Below are 24,322 nucleotides of genomic sequence, written 5' to 3'. Positions count from 1 at the left end.
ATTCCAGTTATGATGAAGCAAGCTGGGGATATCTTTGCTTCCCCTCTTGTTTTGCCAACTGCCTACTTAATTTGTTATTCATTTTTGAACTAATTACCATTAACATACTTGAGTATAATGTGCATTGTCGTAAAAGAGAGAGGGTGCCCCTCAGTTTTAAAGAATATAGCACCAGATCTAATTTTGTGCTTAGTTTTATGTATGTAACTGATTTTCTAATTTATTTTGACTGTTTCTGGTTAGCATCTTTTGTTATAGGGCGAAATTAGTAATTGTTTTGTAACTGAAATTCTATTGTTGACATATAAACAAATATAAATTATGTAATAATTGTAAACATTTGGAATACGAAATGCTAGTATTCTTAAAGTAACATATGTTGCTTTAGTCGAAAACATGTTAGCAACAACAGCCCATAATTTCAAAGTAACTAACAGTTTTGTCTAAAGTATTGTTTGTGTAACTATGCTTGTTAATTTCATGATTTAAACAAATAATTTGGCCTAACTCATGTAGTAGAAGAAACTGTTAAAAAGACTGAATTTTTTGATGTATTCAATTAATTTAATGGGTTAAGTTTTAATTGTAATTTCTGTAAATTTAACTTCAAACAATGTGTAGTTTCAGCACTTATTATTGTGAAGATATATAAGGGCACAGTTTTTGGTCATGAGACAGTCAGTCCATGGCAGAGTTTCAGACGAGGAACCTGTGTTGGTTATGACAACATCAATGCATCAACCTAACAGTGTAATAAGTGTTACACAATTAGGCCATGTGTTAAAACAGTGACAGTGTCTGCACTGTATGTAGCTTTAACTAATTAATGGAAAATCTCATATAAAGATGTGAAACAATTACTAACAAAGAGATAGAGGGGCTGGCCAGTACTTACCTGAACTCAGTAAAGCCGATAGAAACACAAAAAACAACTGAAAATTTAAGTTCCTAGCTTTCGGAATAAATGTTCCCTCATCAGGGAGGAGAGAGGGGAAAGAAATGGAAGAAGGGAAAGTGGATTTAGTTACTCACAACCCAGGTTATGAAGCAACAGGGAAAGGAAAACAGGGAGGGTAGCAAGGATGGAGGCATGGTTGTCAGAGGGAAGCTTTCCCTGTTGCTTCATAACCTGGGTTGTGAGTAACTAAATCCACTTTCCCTTCTTCCCTTTCTTTCCCCTCTCTCATCCCTGATGAGGGAACATTTATTCCGAAAGCTAGGAACTTAAATTTTCGGTTGTTTTTTGTTTTTCTATCGGCTGTACTGAGCTGAGGTAAGTACTGGCCAGCCCCTCTATCTCTTTGTTAATAACTATATGTAGCTTTCTATTCTTCAAAAACTGTGAACTTTGTGGATAGGCTTTTACTGCTCGTAGATGTTCAACAATAAACTATTGTAGCATTATGTGGATTTTCACTTGCTAACTAGTAATGAGGTTTATGGGAAGTTAGAACACCAGTGCACTAGCCAAGTAACTGTGTATTATTGGGGGGGGGGTTCAGCCAGTAAATAGACACCGAGGACAACAAACGACAAACGAAGAAACAAAGTGGGTGAACCTCTACATTGTGACTGGTAGAAGGTTGAGAAGATCAGCCCTGCTCATGGATTTTCAATTAATCTTACAATTTGCAGCATTCTCTAGAATAGGTCATGGGGCCCACTTGGTGCTGAGTTGTGTGGAGGCGTTGAATCTGAGACACAGAAAATTCTGTCACAAGCTGGCAGCAACTTCCTGGACTTGTGCCATAGGGTTGAGAACTGTACGGTCCCCCTAAATGGGCCAGGTGTGCACTCTAGATCAAAGTCTGCTGCTCAGACAACAGACTGTATGTGGGATGTACACAAGGGTGCTTTAGATTGGGTGACTCTCCACCTAATCCAGACAATGACAGCTGTAAGAGACCCAGGAGAATTAGTGCAACATCCAAAGGAATGACCACCACCACAGACAGAAGTATTAAAATCCTATTAGTTAGCTGCAGAAGCATTTGCAACAAAGAGCCAGTGTTTGGATCACTCCTGACACACAGTGAAGCTAACAAAGTGCTAAGTGCAGAAACATGTTTAAAATTTAAGCATATATTGAAAGGATAGGGAAGTGGAAGTAGTGTAATTGCCGCAGTAGACAGAAAACTCAAATGCACCAAGATAGAAATTGAAGCTGCATACAAGGCTGTTTGGGAAAGACTAATCATGAAGGGAAGGCATAAAATTATAATTGGATCCTTCTGTCAACCAACAGACTCACCTATTCTGTAATTGAAAACTTGAGAGAGGAACTCTGGTCACTTGTGAGTACTAGAATACTTAGTTTTGTTAGTGGTGGGCATGACAAGACATCCTGCGAAACATTACAAAATGCCTTCTCTGGAAACTACCTAGAATGGAGGGTTCAGAAGCCTGCTGATGATGGAAATGTATTACATGTAACGGCAACAAACAGATCTGGCCTCTTTAAGGATGTAGACATCAAAACTGTTATCAGTGACCATAACATGGTTGTGGCAACAATAACTTCCAGAGTACAAAGCCTAACTAAAACAAGGAAAAAGAAATATATTTTCAGTAAATTAGATAAAAAATCAATAGTGCCATATCTCAGTGAGCAACTTGAAACTTGCAACACAGAGCAGGAGCATAATGAACTATGGCTCAAGTTTGGAAGAACAGTTGACCTTGTACTGAATAGTCACCTACCCAGTAGAACAGTTTATAATGGGAGGGACCCCTCTATGGTATACAGACACTTTAAAGAAAGTTCTAAAGAAACACAGACTACTGCTTGGATAGATGCAAAAACAAAGCATAGGACCATCCCTGTCAGATTCTATTTTGAATTTCTGGCTGAGTTAGTCGCTCTTCTAACTACAATCTATCATAGACCCCCCCTCAAACAGAAAGCCATGTGCCGTTGTTGGAAGAACGCATGCGAAAAAGCTGTCTATAAGAAGGATAGTAGAAGTGAGCCACAAAACTACCATCCAATATCCTTGACACTGATTTGTTGCAGAATTGTAGAATATATTCTGAGCTCATTCCTTCCTTCCTTCCTTCCTTCCTTCCTTTTATTAGGTGTCTTAAACTGAGTGATCTCCTCCATGTCAACTAGCAGGAATTCCAAAGACACCACTAATGTGAAAACCCAACTTGCACTTTTCTCACATGACCTACTGAAAGGTTTGAATCAAGGCAGTAAGGTAGATGCAGTACTTCTTGATTTCTGAAAGCATTTGACTCAGTACCTCGCCTACACTTACTGTGAAAAGTTTGATCATAAAGGGTACCAAGTTAAATTTGTTGACTGGATTGAGGACTTTCAGGAAGGAAGGATGCAGCTGTTATCTTGGATGGAGAGTCAACATCGGGTGTAGAAGTATCATTATCTAGAATGAAGTACTGTCTGAAAGGAGCTGCAAGAATATTCAGTCAGATCTTGAGAAGATTTCAAAGTGGTGCAAAGATTATCAACTTGCTTTAAATGTCCAAAATTGTAAAATTTTGCACTTCACAAAATCAAAAAATGTAGTACCCTATGCCTATAATATCAGTGATTCATTATTGTAATCAGCCAACTTGTACAAATACCTGGGTCTAACACTTTGTAGGGATATGAAATGAAATGATCACACATTCTCAGTTATGGGTAAAGCAGTTGGTAGATTTTGGCTTATTGGTAGAATAGTGGGGAAATGCAATCAGTCTACAAAGGAGATTACTTACAAATCATTTGTGCAACCAGTTCTAGAATATTGCTAAAATGTGTGGAGCCCATAGCAAATAGGACTAACAGGGGATATTGAACATATACAGACAAGGGCAGCACAAATGGTCAAAGCTTCATTTGACCCATGGAAGGGTGTTACATTGATGCTGGAGAAACTGAACTGGCAGACTCTTGAAGGCAGACATAAACTAACCTGAAGAAGTCTATTAACAAAGTTTCAAGAATCAGTTTTAATGATGACTCTAGGACACCCTCTGTATTGCTCATATAGTGATTGTGTGGACAACATTAGGTTAATTACAGCATGTTCAGAGGCATTCAAACAAGTATTCTTCTTGCACTCCATACATGAATGGAATGTGAAGAAACCGTAAAAGATGAATCACCCCTGAAGATAAACACAGTTAAAATGAGTAATTCATTTTTCCTAAGGAGTGTAACAGAGTTTGAGGTCATGAATATAATCTCAAAACTCAAAGTAAAATCATCTAGTGGCTGGGATGACATATCATCCACACTACTTAAAAAATGCAAAAATGAGTTAATAAAACCAATAACACATCTAATTAACAGTTCAATTGGACAGGGGACCTTTCCAGAGCTTTTAAAAATCTGAGATACAATCAGTGTATAAAAAGGGGGCTATCACAGACATAAATAACTACTGGCCAATCTCTTTGACTTCAACACTTGACAAGCTGCTTGAAAGAATAATTCTAGATCAAATGGAATCCTTCTTTTGTAAATACAAACTATTAAATAAAACACAACATGGGTTTCGAAAAGAACGATCTACAATAACAGCATTAGCAACTTTTTTCCATGAACTACTGAACAGGCTGGATAAAGGAAACAAAGTTATAGGGACTTTTCTAGATCTGTCTAAAGCATTCGATTCTGTGAATCGTGCAGTATTGTTATCCAAGTTAGAAAATTACGGGATAAGAGGAGTAGCTCTAAAATTACTAAGTTCTTATCTCTGTGATAGAAGACAGTGCACAAAACTAAATTATAAGAATGAAAGTAAGATCCAAACAGTAAAGTCAGCATACATAACTCTCAATTGTGGAGTTCCCCAAGGAAGTATACTTGGACCATTCTTGTTTATAGTATATATTAATGACATAACACAGCCACAAAACTCCAAACTAGTGAACTATGCTGATGATACATATTTTATTAGCTGGGGCTGTACAGAGCGGGCAGCATTCCAAAGCAACAAAGAGAACTTTGAAATGATCACAGAATATCTAACAGCGAATAAGCTTACACTGAATAAGGACAAGACTGTAGTAACAAAGTTATTGCTACATTTTAATAATACCCAGACTCAATCACTTTCTACAGTTGAAACATCTGACGAACATAAGTTTTTAGGCCTATTGATTGATGAACATCTCACTTGGAACGTGCATATCAGCTCCACCTGTAAAAATGTTTCTAGTAATATTTACTTACTAAAACGTGTTGCAAATAAAGTAGCTCCCCTCGTCCTTAAACAAATGTTTTATGGGTTAATACACTCACATTTGCAATATGGGATCGAGGTCTGGGGTGGGGCACCCACTGTCTATATGGATCGCATTTTCAGGCTTCAAAAGAGAGCAGTTTGGATAATAGCTAATGTAAGTAAATGCCAGTCCTATAGGGACTATTTCAGAAGTTATAAATTACAGACTTTTTACTCGTTTGTAAAAGAGAACAAGGAAAATAGTGTAAAGAACAGTGACACTCATCATTACAACATTTGAGCCAAAAGTGACTATCATAGCATACGGACTAACAAGAAAGCTACAGACCACAGTCCATATGTAACTGGGAGACAATTCTAAAATAAGTTGCCAAAAAATAGAAAACAACTGCAAGGCAATCTTTTCAAGGGCAAGTTGAAAAATATGTTAATAGAAAGATGTTTATACTCATTAAAAGAATTCTGAGCAGTACTGTTAGTTTATCCTTTTAGATACTGCAGCATATTAGTGGTGGTATTGTTATTATTGGATAATTGATGTATATAATCATTATATGTATGGAGTGATATACAATGTGCTACTTGATGTATATATTCATTCTTGGAATGAAATGATATTGATATAATTGTACAAAAAAATGACTATGTCCAAGACTTCCAAGTTAACATGGATGAAAAAACAACAACAATAATAATAATAATAATAATAATAATAATAATAATAATAATAATAACTGGTACAAAGGGACATAGCCTGCTGTCATGCAGTTTTTAGTGGTTTGTCAATGTGGGTGTAAAAGTCTCGTATCTTGCTTGATGTTTATGAAATATCATCCTGAAATGTAATTTTAGAAATGATAGTGCCAAATTATTTGAGACATCCAACAGTTAAAATTAAATGGTTCCTTCCCACTGTATTCACACACAGAAAATTTTGATGGCCAGTTCTGATGATACAATACACATTTTTTATAGATAGATAAATCACATTTCTTCCATAAGCATGTCCACAATACAATAACTTGGCTTTAATTCAGTGACACTCTGTTTTTTGGATATTTCAATAAAAACTTGATGCAGTAGCAATATATCATCTTAATATACAGTGCATGTTATTGTCGTTTAGACATTTGACAACATAATTAAATTGTCCAGTAAGTAGGTTTCATGGCACAGTCACACTTCTATTTTGTAAGATTACTATTGCATCTGTGATTTTAAGATACACAGATATTATTCCACCAGAACAGATTTTCAGAGCTATAATTCCACTCTAACCACCATAGTTGTTACTTCTGAGCTTTCAGATTGCATACTTTTAGATATATAGATGTTAACAGTATGACTGGAGCCCTCAGACTATTTCTTACTGACCAAAATAACTGTTCTGTGAACTAATGCAACCAGCAGACTTTAACGCAGACAGACTCAATTGTGTTACATGATTGATTTCCAGTTGCATACTCAAGATTCTGGAGTGGGGTGGGCTATTTAAAGATTGACATATGGATATTTATTAGTCTCAGAAACTACATAATGTGTTGAATATTGGCTTAGTTAGATTTTGCTATTTTAGATGCACTATGACTGAACTGAAAAATGTTGAAGGTTAGTAAGTTATAAAAGTATGCAGAAATCTTATGCTTCCACCTCGGGAATACCCTAATTGCAAATATGGAATCCATCTTTAAATTTATTTTTTGTGATATCAAATTATCAAAGTCATTGATTACTGATCAATTTAATTAGTAAGGTATGTAATTTAGATCAGAAAAAAATATAGTGTCAAAATTATTATGTCGAAGTTTAGAATCCAACAATCACAGAGATAAAATTGGCACTTGAAACTATACAACATGTGAACTGCAATTTCAATTATCTTGGAAGTTAGTTAGTGTCATAATTTAAAGTATGTTCTCAGAAAGAGTGGAATGACTGATTTTGAAAAAATGGTAAAAATACTTCTTATTCTATCAATGTGCTCAAAATGTTTTCCTTATTATATATTGTAGTAAAACTCTCAGTTAGCTACAACTTCCAGTTAACTGAGCTTCTAGTAAAATTAACTGCATAACTGAATTCAGCAAGTTCAATATAACCATCTGAATAAAAAATGTATATGGAACATTAACTAAATAACACATTTAGAAATGTTTATGTACAACTATATTAAAATGAGTACTAAGATCAGGGAAAATGTTGGTCATTTGTGGAAGTATTAACAGTTGAAGGATACCAACTAGTTGTGTGTCGAGATATTGAATGAAATGTGTTTGACTGACTCGAGAGCACTGCATGAAGCTTTCAGTGACACTTTATGAGAACATTGTCAAAACATCTTTCACAAAGCCTAAAGAAATTCTGTTCATGTGTGAAAGCCGTTAGTGGCACCAAAGCAAGTGTCCAGGCACTTTTGGGTGAGACAGGAAATGAAACTGAAGGTAGCAAAGCAATAGCATAAATGCTGACCTGTTTTCCAACATTCCTTTACAAAGGTAAATGTGGGAATATTGCCCAGATTTAATTCTTGTGTCACTGAAAAGATACTTAAAATATATATTACTGTCAGTGGCTTTGAGAAACAACTGAAATCATTAAAACTGAACAATGCTCCAGGTCTTGATGTAATATGTACTGGATTCTACAGTGAACTCAAGCTGACTCAGCCTTTCTTTAAATTATAATCTATCATATTGGAGGTGACAGGGGTAAAACACAGGGAGCAAAAGGCTATTTATAGTTTTTACAGAAACCAAATGGCAGTTATAAGAGTTGAAGGGCACAAAAAAGAAAAAAATTGGCATAAGAATTAAAATCGAGTGAGAAGGTATAAAAACCTTGAAGTTTGCCAATGACATTGTAATTCTGTCAGAGAGAGCAATGGACTTGGAAGAGCAGTTGAATGGAATGGACTGTGTCTTGAAAGGAGGATATAAATGAACATCAACAAAAGCAAAACAAGGATGCCGAGGGAATTTGAGTAGGAAATGAGACACTTTAAGTAATAGATGGGTTTTGCTATCTGGGCAGCAAAATAATTGATGATTGTCGAAGTAGAGAGGATATAAAATGTAGACTGATGATAACAAGAAAAGCATTTCTGAAGAAGAGAAATCTGTTAACATCGAGTATAGAGTTAAGTGTCAGTAAGTCTGTCTTGGAAGGTATTTGTATGGAGTGTAGCCACATATGCAAGTGAAAGATGGGTGATAAACAGTTTGGACAAGAAGAGAATGGAAGCTTTGAAATGTGGTGCTGCAGAAGAATGCTGAAGATTAGATGAGTAGCTCACGTAACTAATGAGAACGTACTGCATAGAATTGGAGAAAAAGAGTAATTTGTGGTGGAACAACTTGACTAGAAGAAGGGATCTGTTGATAGGACATGTTCTGAGGCATCAAGCAATCACCAATTTAGTATTGGAGGGAAGTGTGGACGCTAAAAATTGTAGAGGGAAACCAAGAGATGAATACACTAAGCAGATTCAGAAGGATGTAAGTTGCAGTAGTTACTTGGAGATGAAGAGGCTTGCACAGGATAGAGTAGCGTGGGGAGCTGCATCAAACTATTCTTTGGACTACAACAGTAACAGGGCTCTCAGAACAGAAAATCGTCCCAGTAGCTGGGACAAAGCACAGGTCTAAGAAAGGTAGCAAAAATGACCTATAAAACTACCATCCAGTGTCCTTAAAACTCATTTGTTGTAGACTCTTAGAACATATTCTGAGCTCAAATGTAATGAGGTATCTTGAATAGAACGACCTCCAATGTGACAACTAACATGGACTCCAAAAACATAGATCATGTGGAATTCAACTACCAGTTTCCTCACATGACATGCTGAAAGCCATAAATCAAGACATCAAGTAGATGCAGTATCCCTAAATTTCCTAAATAAAAAAAAAAAAATACATTTGTCTCAGCAAGACATCATTGCTTATTATCAAAATTATAGTCATATGTGGCGCCAGTCAATATTTTTGACTTGAGTGAAGACTTTTTGGTAGGGAGGACACAGTAAGTTATCTCTGATGAAGAGTCATTAACAGATCTAGAATTACATGCTGATTAAATGGAGTCGGTGAACTATAGCACCATTAGTTATGATGCATCAATATGCTCAGTTTCTGACTGTAATACTTGTCTTATTGTGTTAAACTTCTAACTTAGTATTAAACACCTTAATGAGTAGTTTGACACTGTTGCCTCCACACTGCTACTGGTATGTTGCTGCCAAGATAACATTTTAGTAATATAGATTCTTCTGGAGCCTTATGATACTCTTCTTTTGTTAAAGAATGTGCAAGTAATATTCCCTCGCAACTGAAATACTTCACAAAAATTAAATATTCTGTATGAGATAAGTAATACATAGACTTTCATTTGCAGGGCTGCACACCGTGATCTAGATGTGGACAGACATTTAACACGTGGGCGAACAGCGCGTGAGGCGCTGGAAGCGGAGCTGCCAGATGTGTGTCTGAGACTGATCGCTCATGGTAAAAACTTTCCTGCCAGCAAGAAACGTCTACTTGAGGCAGTGGATCTGGGCGACTTTTCCCTTTATCAGCGACTGCTAAGGCGAGAAGCTGCGAAAGATGGGTTTGATGCTGATTTCTGGTTCGAGAAGCCATATAATACTAGACTTCTTGAACGAGCCTGTGGCCTCAGAGAATCAAAACTTGCTGCAGAATTTGTCAGAGTCACTCTTGATGCTGGTGCACATCCATCTTCTGTTAATCTCTGTAGCAGAAGGTAAGAAAATTAATAATAAAAAAACTAGATAATGATAGAGTACAGCAACATAGCCTGAAACTATAGCCATCCAATTGTAAAGGTTGGAGATAGTGACTGAAGGAAAACTTGAAAGTAACACATGTAGCTATTACTTGGATTTATCTTTGCAGTGAAAATTACCCATCCTGGTACTATGGTACTGAGGTCACAGTTTTTTCCACTTTTCTCCCCCCCCCCTCTCTCTGCCTGCCTCTCCTCCCTCTCTGCCACAGCTCATGAAATTTTCTGTCTTGTATGTTTCCACAGATTCTTTAATAATGGAGTGCCAAAAAGATGTTTCTGTGACCAAAATTGTTTTATCATACTCAATTGAATGTATTATTTAATAGGATGGATAAAAAAAATCTACTCACCAAGTGGTGCCAGAACACGCACATAAGACTGTTGTGATTGGCAAGCTTTCAGAGCCAGTGGCTACTTCTTCAGGCAGAAGGGTTGAAGGGGGAGGATGGAGGACAGAGGGTGAATGAAAAGGGCTGGAGAGGTCTATGAAAAAGGGCAGATTTCTGCAAAGTCACCCAGAAGACTGTTTCCTTTCCTTCTCATCCCATACAGTAAGTCTCCCCTGACCCACGGCTCTGGGTGACTTTCCCGAAGTCTCCCCTTTTCTTAGACCTCACCAGTCCTTTTCCTTCACCCATCTTCCTTCCCCTTCCACCCTTCTGCCTGAAGGAGGGGCCACTGGTTCTGAGAGCTTGCCAATTACAACAGTCTTTTATGTGTGTGCTCTGCTGGTGAGTAATTTTTTTATCTATCCAATTAAATAATTTGAATATAATAGAGGGAAACATTCCATGTGGGAAAAATATATCTAAAAACAAAGATGCTGTAACTTACCAAACGGAAGTGTTGGTATGTTGATAGGCAATACACACACACAAATTTCAAGCTTTCGCAACCCAAGGTTGCTTCATCAGGAAAGAGGGTAAGGAGTCATTCCAATCCCGGGAACAGAAAGACGTACCTTACGGGGGAAAAAAGGACAGGTATACACGCAAGCGAGTGCGAGTGCGAGCACGCCCACGCCTATCCGCACGTGTGTGTGTGCGCGTGTGTGTGCGCGTGTGTGTGTGCATGTGCATGTGCGTGTGTGTGCGCGTGTGCGTGTGCGTGTGCGTGTGTGTGTGTGTGTGTGTGTGTGTGTGTGTGTGTGTGTGTGTGTGTTCATTGTCTCTATCAACATACCAATGCTTTCGTTTGGTAAGTTACAGCATTTTTTCTTTAGATACAATTAAATAATTTTATCAATAATTGATTGTTTTTGTTGTTCCATTGAATGTGTCGTGGAGACATAATGTCTGGCAATAGCAGATGTGCTCAGTTGTGAAAGGTGAGTGGAATGTTGATGTTTAGTGCAGTGCTCTTCCACAGTGCACACAGTCTGACCTATATCAGCTGTACCACACTGGTAGGACATTTTGTAAACTCCAGCCTTCTGCAGTAACAAATTTTCGTTAACTGAACCCAGCAAGTCAACAATACTAGATGGTGGGTGGAAAACCGCTTTAATGTCAAAATTACAGATGATTCCTGGTACTTTAAATGAAATATTGTCAACAAAGTGAAGAAAAACTAGGGGTGCTTCTCTCCTTATCCACTTCCTAGTTCTCAGTTGTAAACTGATAATGCCCTGTTAATGTGTGGGGTAGAATATCCTTTTGACTTCACCACTCTATTGTGCTGCCATCAGTCTGCTCAAAATATTAAAGTTCATTTAGTCAGTTTCATGTGAACTTGCTTTGTTTTGGCATGCTCATTTCTCAACCTGTTTTCTGTTAACACCTTTGCTGCGGCATCGGTGCAGATGCGCAACTCTCCAGTGTGGCTCGCAATGTCGCTCGTAACAGATGCTCCTAAGCACGCCTGAGCTACAGGATGATGTCAAGACCTTGTAAGATCTGTAGGATCATGTTCTACACTGACTTAACGATGACACCTTAGATGCATTACTTCAAATAAGCTTCGATTGTATTGTCGTCATGTATTGAAGTCTGTTTGCTGTCTGACACCTGTAGGGGTCACACAGGCATCATTCAAAAGTTCATTAGCCATTACGAACAATATACGTTTGATAACTGACCACACAAAACAAAAGTTCTAACAATGATAAATTAATTATTTTAGTAATGGTAATAATTCTGGTTTACAAATTTGGGTTTGAAATTAGATATCACTCGAAATCACATGAATTTAAATTTGGTTCTGCTTTATGATCGATTCACAATAACGTTTTCCAAACTGAACTTTTGAGATCTAATTCCAGTTAATTAACGAAAGTGATAAAGATGCTAACATTTATAACTACTTCTAATTAAATGAATAACATACTGATTATTATGGTTCCGAGTAAATACTGATGGTTCATAGTGATTATTATGTTACATATTTACATATTATTCACTTATTCATAAATTTTGTTTAAATATCATTCATAGTATCATACAGTACAATTACATAACAGGAAAAGGTGCCATAATGGCATGATTTTCATTCTTTGTGTAACAGAAAGTACCGATACCTGCCTACAGATTCTGGGTATTGAATATTATAGTAATGCTGAGGGGTGGGGGGGGGGGTGGGGGAGGGGGGAGCAGGCGGGCGGGCGAGGGGTGGTATGTCACAGTAGGATGGCTTACCTAGGCCAGACCACATGCACCATGGTAGAATACAGCGCTGAATGTCAGTTTGCACTCGCATTTTGCAACCAAGAAAGTCTGCTATTGCCAGACATTGTATCTCCACTAGACTTTCAATGGATAATTTTGTCCACGCCAATGTCTTTTAGAGACTCCATTATTCAAGAACTCATGGAAATACAAATGTTGGAAAATCTAATGAACTGTGACAGCTGCATAATGGGTGCAATCCCATCTTCTCCATGATTTGCTCAAATCGAAGACAACAGAGTGCATTGATGGTCATGGCTTGCAGTAATGCAGAGGACAATTAATTTCCACAGTTCCACCAGCAAAAGCGCTACTGCCAGGAAATTTGGTCGCTCTGTCAACATGATTTTGATGCATGTGCAACGTACTCGGAGCACACTATATATTGCAGAAAGGAGGACATCCTCGCCAATCTTTTGTGGCCTACCTGAGGATGATTGACAGATGCCCAATCGAAATGTTGTGGGTGTAATTGATGATAACTAGCTAGAAGCCCAAACGTTTTTCATAATTGTCCTTTAAAATTACCACTCATTCAAAGATGCAGCAGGAAATGCAATGTTTACAGTATCCTCTTGTTTAAAATATCTGCAGCTGATGATGTAGCTCAAATGTGCTTCACTCGGCAAACGTGTGGTCTATCCAGACATCACTGCACTTGTTAATCAATGCTAGTCACTGTTATAATTTTTTAGTTTCATGTCAGGTTACAGCTAGGACCACTGATTGCAATCTGTGATATGTCTCAGAAACAGTTTAGTTGTTATTCACCTTACTTCAGTCCCAACATCATGGTGTTACAACTGTTATTGCACAAAATGTCAGTCCATGTGAAGAAGTTAGTTCTGTTACCACAAAGTCACAGTCTGCACTGTTCTTATAAAACATTCAACTTGATATAATTCTCTCTTCTGTCCCAATAAGTAACTTTCACCTTTTTAGTTTGTGATACAGTAAGTTATAAAACAACACTATAAGCTGTATTTTTAAAGAGTTTGCAGTTAGCTCTTTTCAGCAAAATCTGTCCCCTTGGCAGACAGCTTACTGCACTGCCCACATATTTTGCCTTAAAGTTCACTTTGGGATGACAGTCAACAATGTGAGAATACATTAAAATTTAATATTTTAAATCTGCAATCCTGGATACTCATTGAAACAGTTTGTGCTGTACCCACACTGAATGCCATTACACAATAACCATGTGACTTGCGTATCATATTTTCAAGTTTAATTTTTTGAATGCTAATCCATGATGTGAAGCAATCTAATACATTTAGTTTTTATCTTAATTGTCTGCAGTTTGTACTGAAATTGTATGCATAACACCAATAAAAAGTCTCAAAACAGTGGCCACAAACACATGACTTCCTTGGTCATGCATGTGATGTGACAATCGGTATCCTACATGCTCTTCAGACACCACTGATGGTGTTTCATCTATCGACGCCCCGATACATTCATAAAGGTCAACTTGTCTCACTTAGTATCACACAAATTACAATGTTTCAGTGTTTTACAATTTTAGTTGAAACAATAATATTACGTTTATGTGCAACTTCATCTGTAAAGAAACCTATTAAATGCGCAAGAGGAGAAATTACCAACAGCAATTCCTCAGACTCTCAATTACAAAATAAACCTAAAACTGACACTACTGCAAATTCTCCTTGTGCACAAGCAAAAGCCAAAGGGAATTAAGAAACAATGTATTGTATTAGTATCTACACAAAATGTGGCTAATTTGAAGAAGGAAAAAAAAAAATCAGAAAAGTTAAGAAATGTTGAGCATTATTTCATTCATATTGTTATATAATTATCGGTAATACCTACTGACTCAAAATATTTAGATGAGTTATAGTAGTGGTGGTTGAGGCACTCTTACTTTTTTGTGTTATCTAGGGATTTCTAACTTTCTGTTGTTTGCCAAAATGTAAAAAATCTATTCTGAACAAAAGGTAGGGATGCATAGTCCACATTGCTATTATGGCTTTCTGAAGACTGATCTGATGTAGCTCTCCACACCGATCTGTCCGGTGCAGGACTCTTCTCTTAACTGCTTATTATCTAGGTTTCACTTCCATACAAAGCTACATTCCAGTCAAATACCATGAGAAAAGACATCTAGATTAGATTAGATTCAGTTTCCTTTCCAAAGGCCCAAAAGTGAGCTGATTCTCTTGGGTGTGGAACATGTCAGGAAGTATAATACAAAAGAAACATAAAACATTTGAATGTAATACTTACTACCCTGATATTCTGTCAGAAGATTGTCAAAATTGATGAATACATTACAGTAAACTGGAACTGCTAATATTTACTGTCAGAATGAAACAGTGTTATGCACTTTTTATAAATTTATCATACACAACATACCTAATCTTGACTGTTGTAACCAAGTGCAGTCAAAACTGAAATCTAACACACATTTTTATTTAAGCTGGTCTAACCTTTCATGTTAAGTTATTCATCTATAGACTACAAGAAGCTTCCTATCAAAAAGTCTTTCAAACTCTGTTTAAACTGTGCTTTTAATGATCACTGGCATTTTGTTGAAAATGTGTGTTCCTGAATATTGGATCCCTTTTTGGACCAAGGTAAGTGATTTTAGGTCTTTATGTAGATTGTTGTTATTCATAATATTGATACTATGTATTGAACTATTGGTTGGAATTAGAGCTATATTACTTGCAACAAATTTCATTGATGAATAAAACATACTGAAAAGTGGTGGTTAAAACAAGAAGTTGCTTGAACATATTTCTACATGATGTTCTTGAGTTTACACCACAAATGATTCTTATTACACGCTCTTGCACACTAAAAACTTTTGCTCTGTTTGATGAGTTACCCCAGAATATGATCCCATGTGGCATAATAAAATGAAAGTAAGCAAAGTGTGCAAGTTTTTATATTTATATCTCCTACATCTGACATCATTCTCACTGCAAATACAGACTTGTTTAGGGGCTTGAGCAATTCTGTGGTATGGCCTTCCAAACTGAATTTATTACTGAGTTGTAATACCATAAATTTAAAACTGTGAACCTCTTACATCTGCATGTTATACACATGCTGGAAGGCAATCTCTTACAGGTTTTCAACTGCATATAGTGGGTCTTTTCAAAGTTTAATCACAGTGAATTAGCTTTAAATTCTTTATTAATGTCAGTGAAAATTTTATCAGGAGCTATTTCTAAATCTGTACTTGACTTGCTATTTATTACAACAACAAACTTGGCATCTGGCAATGCAACAGAGAAAGAGGTCATCAATGTACACAACAAAAAGCAATGGACCCATGATGGAACCTTGAGGTACACCACTTGTAATTAATTCCTGATCAGATGAAGACTGACTGTTTACTGCCCAGGTATTTTGCAAAGACACCCTTTGTTTGCTGTTGCTTAGATAGGACTCAAACCCATTTCACACCATTGCCAGTGATACCATAATATTCTAATTTACTTAAGAGAATGCTATGGTTCACACAGTCAAAGGCTTTAGACAGGTCACAGAAAATGCCAGTAGCCTCTGATTTACTATCTAATTCTCAGTGTAAGTGTAAACAGTTTCTCTATATCAGAACACTTAAGAAACCCAAACCGTGACTTGGAAAACACATTATTGCAGTCAAATGCCTAGGGAGATGCTTGACACAGTGTTTTCAAATATTTTTGAAATACCCAGCAAAAATGAAATTGGTTGATAACTTGATGGTATCTCTTTATCCCCCTTCTTGTAAAGAGGCTTAAATTCAGCCTATTTTAGCCAGTCTAGAAATGTTCCACTGACAAAAGATGGATTACACAAATAACTTAAGATAGAACTCAACTTGCATGAACACTCCTCGAGTGACTTCACTGATATCTTATCATACCCAATGGAATACTTAGATTTTAAGGATTTTATGATGCATGCTACTTCTCTGGGAGATGTTAGTGTCATTTCCATTTTACTGGAGTTATTTTTAAAGACTGGTCTCAGACACTCCATCTGAACACATCAATTTATGTTAAATGTTAACAAACTCCTTTTGTTCAGAAATGCCTTTCTACTGTTGGCATCCAACATTTTATATCGTATATATTACAGCCATAGAGTTATTTTCCTGCCAAATAGAAAAACTCATCTAAAAGTTCATCTCTTTTTTCCTAATGTAATTTCCCTAGCATTGCATGATTTAACTAGATTCTATACTCTTGTTTTACTTTCTTTGCTATTCATCTTATAACCTATTTTCAAAACATTATCAATTCCATTCAGCTGCTCATCTAAGTCCTTTGTCAGAATTGAAATCACAGCAAACCTCTAAGTTTAATTTCTTCTCCCTAAAATTTAAACATTGGTTTGCCTTTCTTTAATCTACTTTCTAAGATAATTCATAGGGTCATCATTGTCTGGAATCCAAACTCATCTTCCTCAAGGCCAATCTGACAATCTCTACCAATTTTTCTATTCTTCTCTAAATAGTTCAGGTCAGCATTTTGTCACTCTTTGTCTGACTAGTTGTCTCAGGTTAGAATTGGCACCTCACTCATCTCCCCACATGTTCAAGAGATCATCATCCTGCAGGGCTCTGTGAAGATTGTTAGTCTCTTCCTAATTGCCATCAATTGCTAAGTGACATCCATTGGACCAGTGGTCACCCCCCACGCTGTAAATCAATGACTTTTGCATTTGCTATAGAACCTAATCTGTAGCATTACCTGAATACCACCTCCAGGGTGCCATTCAAGGGACAACCCCCAGTTCTTCCTGCAGAAAAAATGAAGCATGCATTTCTGTCATTGTACTATAGTCAGCCCTGACCCAGAAGACTACTTGGGTATCCAGCACCTGGACATTGTTGCACACTCCAGATTTTTGGGACACTTCTTTGGGGGGGTGGGGTGGAGGGGAGGGAGAGAGAGAGAGAGAGAGAGAGAGAGAGAGAGAGAGAGAGAGAGAGAGAGAGGAAAAAAACACTGACATATGTTGCAAAAGCTTGAAGCTCTCAGCTTCTTGGTCCACACTTGCTTGGATGTGGATTGTGGTACTGCCCTCCATATTTACAAGACTCTCATCTCATCCTGATTAAACTATGTGTACCATTTTTATGGCTTGTGGGCACCTTCGGCTGTGAAATTATTGGACTTACCCACCATCATGGAGTAAAAGTGGTCATTAGTGCTCTCCGGACTAGTCTCATAGAATATCTCCCAGTCAAATTGAAGATCTTCCTCTTCAGGTCTGATGGTACAAACTCTTCTAACTAATTAATGGAAAATCTCATATAAAGATGTGAAACAATTACTAACAAAGAGATAGAGGGGCTGGCCAGTACTTACCTCAGCTCAGTACAGCCGATAGAAACACAAAAAACAACCTTTCCCTGTTGCTTCATAACCTGGGTTGTGAGTAACTAAATCCACTTTCCCTTCTTCCCTTTCTTTCCCCTCTCTCCTCCCTGATGAAGGAACATTTATTCCGAAAGCTAGGAGCTTAAATTTTCGGTACAAACTCTTCCTCACTTACACAATTGTGATCTGACAATTTTGTAATCATCCAATGTATCATATTCTTTTAGCATACAGTGAGCTCTGATGTGCTGACACCTACCTTTGGATGAGGTTACCAGGGGAAATGCACTTCACAGCCCTCTTCCAGGACCTTCTCCTAACTTGCTTAGAATATGCTTCCTGCATTTTTTGCACACCCTCTCTTGGTTAATACTCAGACCACAAATCAGAACTGAACTATTTCGAGGACCTAAAGTTTCACCCACCTCCTCTGCCATGACATTTCAGCACGTTTCCCTCAGTTCTTTAGGAGACATGGGATACTTCCATCTTTACACTGATGGTTCTAAAACCATAGACAGGATGGGGTGTGTTTTTACATCTCCTGTTGGTATGAAGATAATTGGTTGTCAGGAATATGTAGTGCTCTCACAGAAGGATAAATAGGCGTTAATAGAGCCTTCCATTTAATTAATTAATTAATTAGTAGTGACTCAATGGGGAGTCTCCAGGCTACTGATCAATGTTACTCTTGTCATCCAGTGATATCTTCTCTCTGATCTTAGTTGTAGTGGCTGCTCAGTTGTCTCTCTCTGGGTCTAAAGTCTTGTGGGTATCTCAGGAAATGAACTGGATAAATGTTTGACTAGAGTAGTTATTCACCCAAAATTCACTTTGACTTATCCAAGGTGTGGATTAGTGGGTGCAGATAAGATCTCTCCTCACTTAGAGATGGAAGATATTGGAGGAGGGGGAGAGGGTGCTACGAGGAAACATACTGCTGTATTGCACTCCTGGAAGGAATACACCATCCTATGTCATCACCACATTGGTCTTACTAGACTAACCCTTGGTTGTATCTTATATATTGAGCCAGCCCCACACTGTGGCTGCAGAGCCGTAGACAGTAGCTCACACCCTGATTGACTGTCTCATCCTCCAGGCTGTCCATGTTAAACGTGATCTACCAGATTATTTGCCTCTAATATTTGGTGACAAGTCATGAGCAGGTGAACTGTTTCTCTGTGAAATGATTTTATTCTCACAAGCAACTTTTTAAACTACTTTCGTGTGGAGGCAGGGTACATGGGATAGGGGTGTCCCCCACTGCATGCTGATGGTGGGGGGACCCTCTGCATGCTGATGCTGAGGGCCCCTTGACTCCACCTGATTTGCCAGCTGTCTTGTTCATCCCTCTTATAATCTCTTTTCTGTCAGATGCGGTTGCTCCCTTCCCATTTTAGGGGGAACACTCTGATGAGTAATGAGTGCTGTTCCTATCTTAAACATTTTGACTTTAAAGGACTGGAGGGAGGGACAGATGTGGGAGGACAGCATTCACTGCATGCAGAGCTCTGCGAGACATTCACCTGCACTCACCCACCTATTAACCTAATTACTTCTCTCTCCCTATTTTATTATTGTTGATCAAGCTGATGTCATTTACATTTTCAGCCTTCTCCCTTTTGGTAGTATGTGTCACCCAGCTAGATGGCATTCTTTACTTATTATAAATGTCTTAGTCCTCAGTTGGGCTGGTGTCAATAACTCCAGGTGACTTATATCTTGGCCAGGGGATACATCATCTCACTGTTTACTCCATTAATCTCCCCTCTCCGTCAGTCAACCAACAGTCCTCTTTGTAGGTATCTATGAAACATAATGATTGAATGGTTTATTGATTACAAATTTCAGATGGGAATTAAATGTGACTGGACAGTGGAAAGTCATAAGAGGGCCAAGATGACACTTATAACTTTTATGGGATCCTTACTCTGTGAGAATGTCAGCAGAATTTATTACACTTTACATTAAAATTTTTTGCACAGTTTTCAAATATTTTTCATCAATAATTTCTGCACATTTTATCCTTCCTCTGCAGCTGGTTCCTTGCTTAAATCCAGCAATATGATAAAATAAAAACCTATGAGTTGATGCATAGTGTAATTACATTATATGAAACATTTTAAAAGCTTAATAGCATTTTTTGAGTGTTTAACTTTGCTTTCTCAAACTGAATGCTGATAGGTGTGACATTATCACAATAAACTGGAAATTGTATGCTTAAAGCCATAGTTTTACAAGAAGAAATATTATTCTTCATATAATAACTTTCCTTGTTGCTTTAGAATATAATGGCCTCCAATTTGTAGTGTTGCTGAAACCAATATTAAATTTATCTAATCATCTCTCCTGAAGATACTTTGTAAATACAATCTATATAACCCACATCGTTTCATTACTGAGGGTGCAATAACTGTATGTAGTTTTTAATAGTTTCTTTTAGGGGTTTAGTATTTCATTTGTAGCTTAGGTACAAATTTAAGACTTTTTTTAGATAAATACTGTGAAACTAAAATTTTGTGATAGTATGAAGAATGCAATTTCTTTATTAATAATAAATATGTAAAAATAAATTAGTAGAAACAGTATTATTATAATGAGAGAGAAAATCTGCATTACTCACAAGTGAATGATGACTGCAATGTAAATGTAATAAAAAATTAAAACTCCAGGTAGGAATATCAACAATGTCGGAAAATACAGATTGCTACTTACTGTAAGGAAGACACATTAAGGCACAGACAGGCACAATTAAATTAAAAGATACTTCGATAAGCTTTCAGTCACAGCCTTCATCAGTAAAACCACACACACACACACACACACACACACACACACACACACACACACACACACACACACAAACACAAACTAGCAAGCACACCTTATGCACGTGTGTGTGTTTGTGTGTGTGTGTGTGTGTGTGTGTGTGTGTGTGTGTGTGTGTGTGTGTGTACGCATTGTTAAAAGTATAAAAATGTATTAGTGAACTTAAAATTTTGCTTTAATTTTCAGGACTCCAATGCACGTAGCAGCTGCAGCAGGCAACTGGGCAGCACTTAAGCTACTTGTTGAACATCCACTTGCTGAGATTAATGTGAGGGACAGTAACGGACAGACACCTCTCCACATCGCCGCATCTTGTTCGACTTCTGAACATACGCATGATTGTTTAGAATTACTGTTGAATGTGGGTCATATTGATGTGAATGCAAAGGATGACTTTGGGAGGACACCTGCTGATGTCGCACGATGTGATGCTGCTGTAGTAATGATAGAAGAAAAAGGTGGGATCAAAAGTGGAATGTCTCCACCTGTTCGGCTTTCCAGTCAAAGGGGTCCCACTCACTTGATAAAACCTGCAATTCAGTTCCTGCGTAATGCAGGTGATGGTGTTGCTCCACTTGATAGTACTATTTTGTTTGATGGTGAAGGTGAAGACATTTGGCCCAAGCACGTACCTGAGAAGAAGATACTTTTTGACTTTATGATCCAAAGGAGGTATGCAGAATTTGAAGAGTTGTTTGAAAAAATGTCTCTTGAAGAAAACTTTCTGAAATGTGATGAATGTGGTTACACATTCCTGCAGTATGCTTGTGAAAGAGGTCTTCATGATTTTGCAAAGAAACTTCTCGAAAAGGTAGATCCAAATGAAACCCACGAAAAAAATACGAGAACACCTCTTATGTTAGCCTGTCTCCAGAATGACTCTCACATGGTTCATATACTGTTAAATACTAAAGTTATCAAAGGAGTAGATACAAATATTTCTGATCATAAACAAAATACTGCCCTACACTATGCTGCTAAAAATGAAAATATGGACATCATATTTGAATTATTAGGTCATGGTGCTGACATACTCGCAAAAAATATGTTTGGGAAGTATCCCCTATCTGTTGAAGAAATGGAGAGGTTGCTAGATAAGAGCATAGAAGTTAGAGATAATATGTTGCCAAGCAATGATGATTTTGTTCTAATCTTCAATTATAAAATGTTGATATCTCAACAAAACCAAAAAAATTGTTTGAAAAGCTGTAACAGCAGTCTAATCCAAAGCAGCCCATCAAAAACAGAAAGTAAAAATGGAAAATCAGTTTTACTTGGACCCAGGTCTCAAGTAAAATATTCTGAAATGAACTTCTTACACTCACTTAGCAGCTCCTGTGAATATGCACCACTCTTAAAGCATCCACTTATCACTAGTTTTTTGAGAATTAAAGATGACTGTATGAGACCATTCCTGTCCTTGAACCTCATACTCTGTGTTGTTTTTGTTATTACATTAAATGTATATATCATAATTGAAGTTAGTAAACTGAATGAAAATTCCACACTGGTGCATTCTATTCAAATGTGCTTTTGTGCAGCTGCTTTTATATGTACCATGCTCATGTTACTCAGAGAAACTGCACAGCTTGTTTTAAAAACAAATTTGTATATTAAAAATTGTGAAAATCTGTTTGATCTGTGTCTGATACTCACAGCAGCACTTATTCTTCTTCATTGTCCTCTTGGTGCATTTACTCAGTGGGCCTTTACTATCGCTATTCTGCTGTCGTGGCGAGATCTTTTTATTGTGACTGGCAGACACTACAAATTTTCAACTAATGTACAAATGTTAAAGGCTGTATCATTAAACTACCTACAGTTTTTAAAGTCTTACATATTCATAATTTTTGCTTTCTGTCTCAGCTTCTATGTAATATTCTCACAATCTACCAATCAGCCTACGACAAATTCTCAAGGTAATAATACTGCAGATATTTTTAATCAAACCCAAACTGGTGGTGGAGGAACTGAAGCCATCAATTTCTTTGAAAATCCATTAAAAACACTGTTAAAAACTGTCATTATGATGACAGGAGAATTTGAAGCTAGCAATCTTCCTTTCCTGACAGACATTTGGCTGACTTCAGTTGTATTTTTGCTATTCTTATTTTTTCTACATGTTGTATTACTAAATCTTTTGACAGCTCTTGCTGTCTCTGATGAACAGCATATAAGGGGAAATGCAGAGATTTTGAGTTTAATATCTCAAATACAACTCTTGTATGAAATTGAAAACATTGCACTTAGTTTATATACATTATTTAAAAACTGTAAATGTATTTCAAAACATTTTCAGAATTTGTTGTTGTTTTCAGAAAAATCATTAGAGGAAGCTTGCTTGTTTACTTGGCCCAATAAAGGGACACAAGCAAGGATATCAGGAGAACACGGGGATATTGTAAAAAGATTTAATTCAAAAATAGTAAATGAAGCTAAAAGCATTGTGACAAACCACAGATTATTTTCCCTAGAGAATGGAGGTGACACAGATGGCTTGTCAGCATTGATACAGCACATAGAACAAATACAAACTAATGTAAAGCTGCTTTTAGAGGAACAACATGTAAAAAGTGGTAAAAATATGGACCAGAGACCAAACACATAAAAATGAGTAACACTTCAAGTATTCATAATTGAAAATTACTTAAGTTAGATTCATAGACACTCTAACTATTAAGTTTATTATTGTATCATTATCGAGGTACGCTTGTTATGAGAAACTTCTCCTTAAGCAGTTTTAAATATTTTCACAAAAGAAAACACTAAAGTTTTTGTAGCAAAAAAAAGGGTTTCTTCTATAAATTCACAAAGTTAGTGTTTTTTGTGTACCTAGAAAGTTACTCCATACAAATGTTGAATCTTGTTGTTTTATGCAAAAAAATGGTAATTTTATAAAAGAAATGGATATTGTTTGAATCTCAGATACCTAAAGTTATTGGCAGCTTGTAATTTGTATTTAGAGATTGTGTACTAATCTGACTTTTGATAAAATTCTATTTTTATAAAAATAGTATAAATTAAATAGTTATTATGTGAAATAAATATTGTTTGTTACTTAATTTTTTCATCAATATGTGTAATATCTACTGATTACAGACACAGTGGCATTTTCCGAGTGCAATAGCGATCCAATACAATTCTTCAGATTAGTTATTACAAGGTTACACAGTTGCAAAAAATATTACTAAGCCTAAACTTAAGCAAAATTAACGACTCTTTAAAAATCTATTTAAACTCAAATACTGAAAACAAAGGATGGTTAACAGTTTACAGTGAGTGTCTAATGTAATTTATTGGTTGTTACAACTACAAGCATTTTGAAATAACTTGCCAACATAGTGAGTGTGAACACAATTTGCTGCCCAGTATGGTTAATGCCCAGTAAGTTGCATAATTAAACAATTTCCAGAGTCAAAATGTTTGGTTTGCACTTTCAAAGTACAAACTAACGTCATGGCAACCTCATGGCCACCTCATATGCTGCTGC

At 36.8% G+C, this 24,322-nt stretch overlaps 1 protein-coding gene across 2 annotated transcripts in view; it reads left to right on the top strand.

Annotated features, from left to right (window-relative positions):
* The window catches only part of LOC126281626 (serine/threonine-protein phosphatase 6 regulatory ankyrin repeat subunit A-like), a 74,490-nt gene extending 50,613 nt beyond the window's left edge, over nucleotides 1–23,877 (top strand). Inside the window, exons 4-6 of one of the 2 annotated variants that reach the window (XM_049980750.1) lie at nucleotides 9,588–9,953; nucleotides 21,019–21,504; nucleotides 23,151–23,288. In XM_049980750.1, coding sequence (XP_049836707.1) covers nucleotides 9,588–9,953; nucleotides 21,019–21,504; nucleotides 23,151–23,193 — 895 coding nt within the window. In that variant the 3' untranslated portion in view covers nucleotides 23,194–23,288. Of the gene's footprint in view, nucleotides 1–9,587; nucleotides 9,954–21,018 lie in introns of both variants that reach the window. The other variant, XM_049980749.1, reaches the window with a different exon arrangement.
* Nucleotides 23,878–24,322: the final 445 nt, after the last annotated feature.

The sequence above is a fragment of the Schistocerca gregaria genome, chromosome 7, assembly GCF_023897955.1.
Source record: "Schistocerca gregaria isolate iqSchGreg1 chromosome 7, iqSchGreg1.2, whole genome shotgun sequence".
Taxonomy (NCBI): domain Eukaryota; kingdom Metazoa; phylum Arthropoda; class Insecta; order Orthoptera; family Acrididae; genus Schistocerca; species Schistocerca gregaria.
This window is presented reverse-complemented; position numbering and strand designations above follow the sequence as displayed.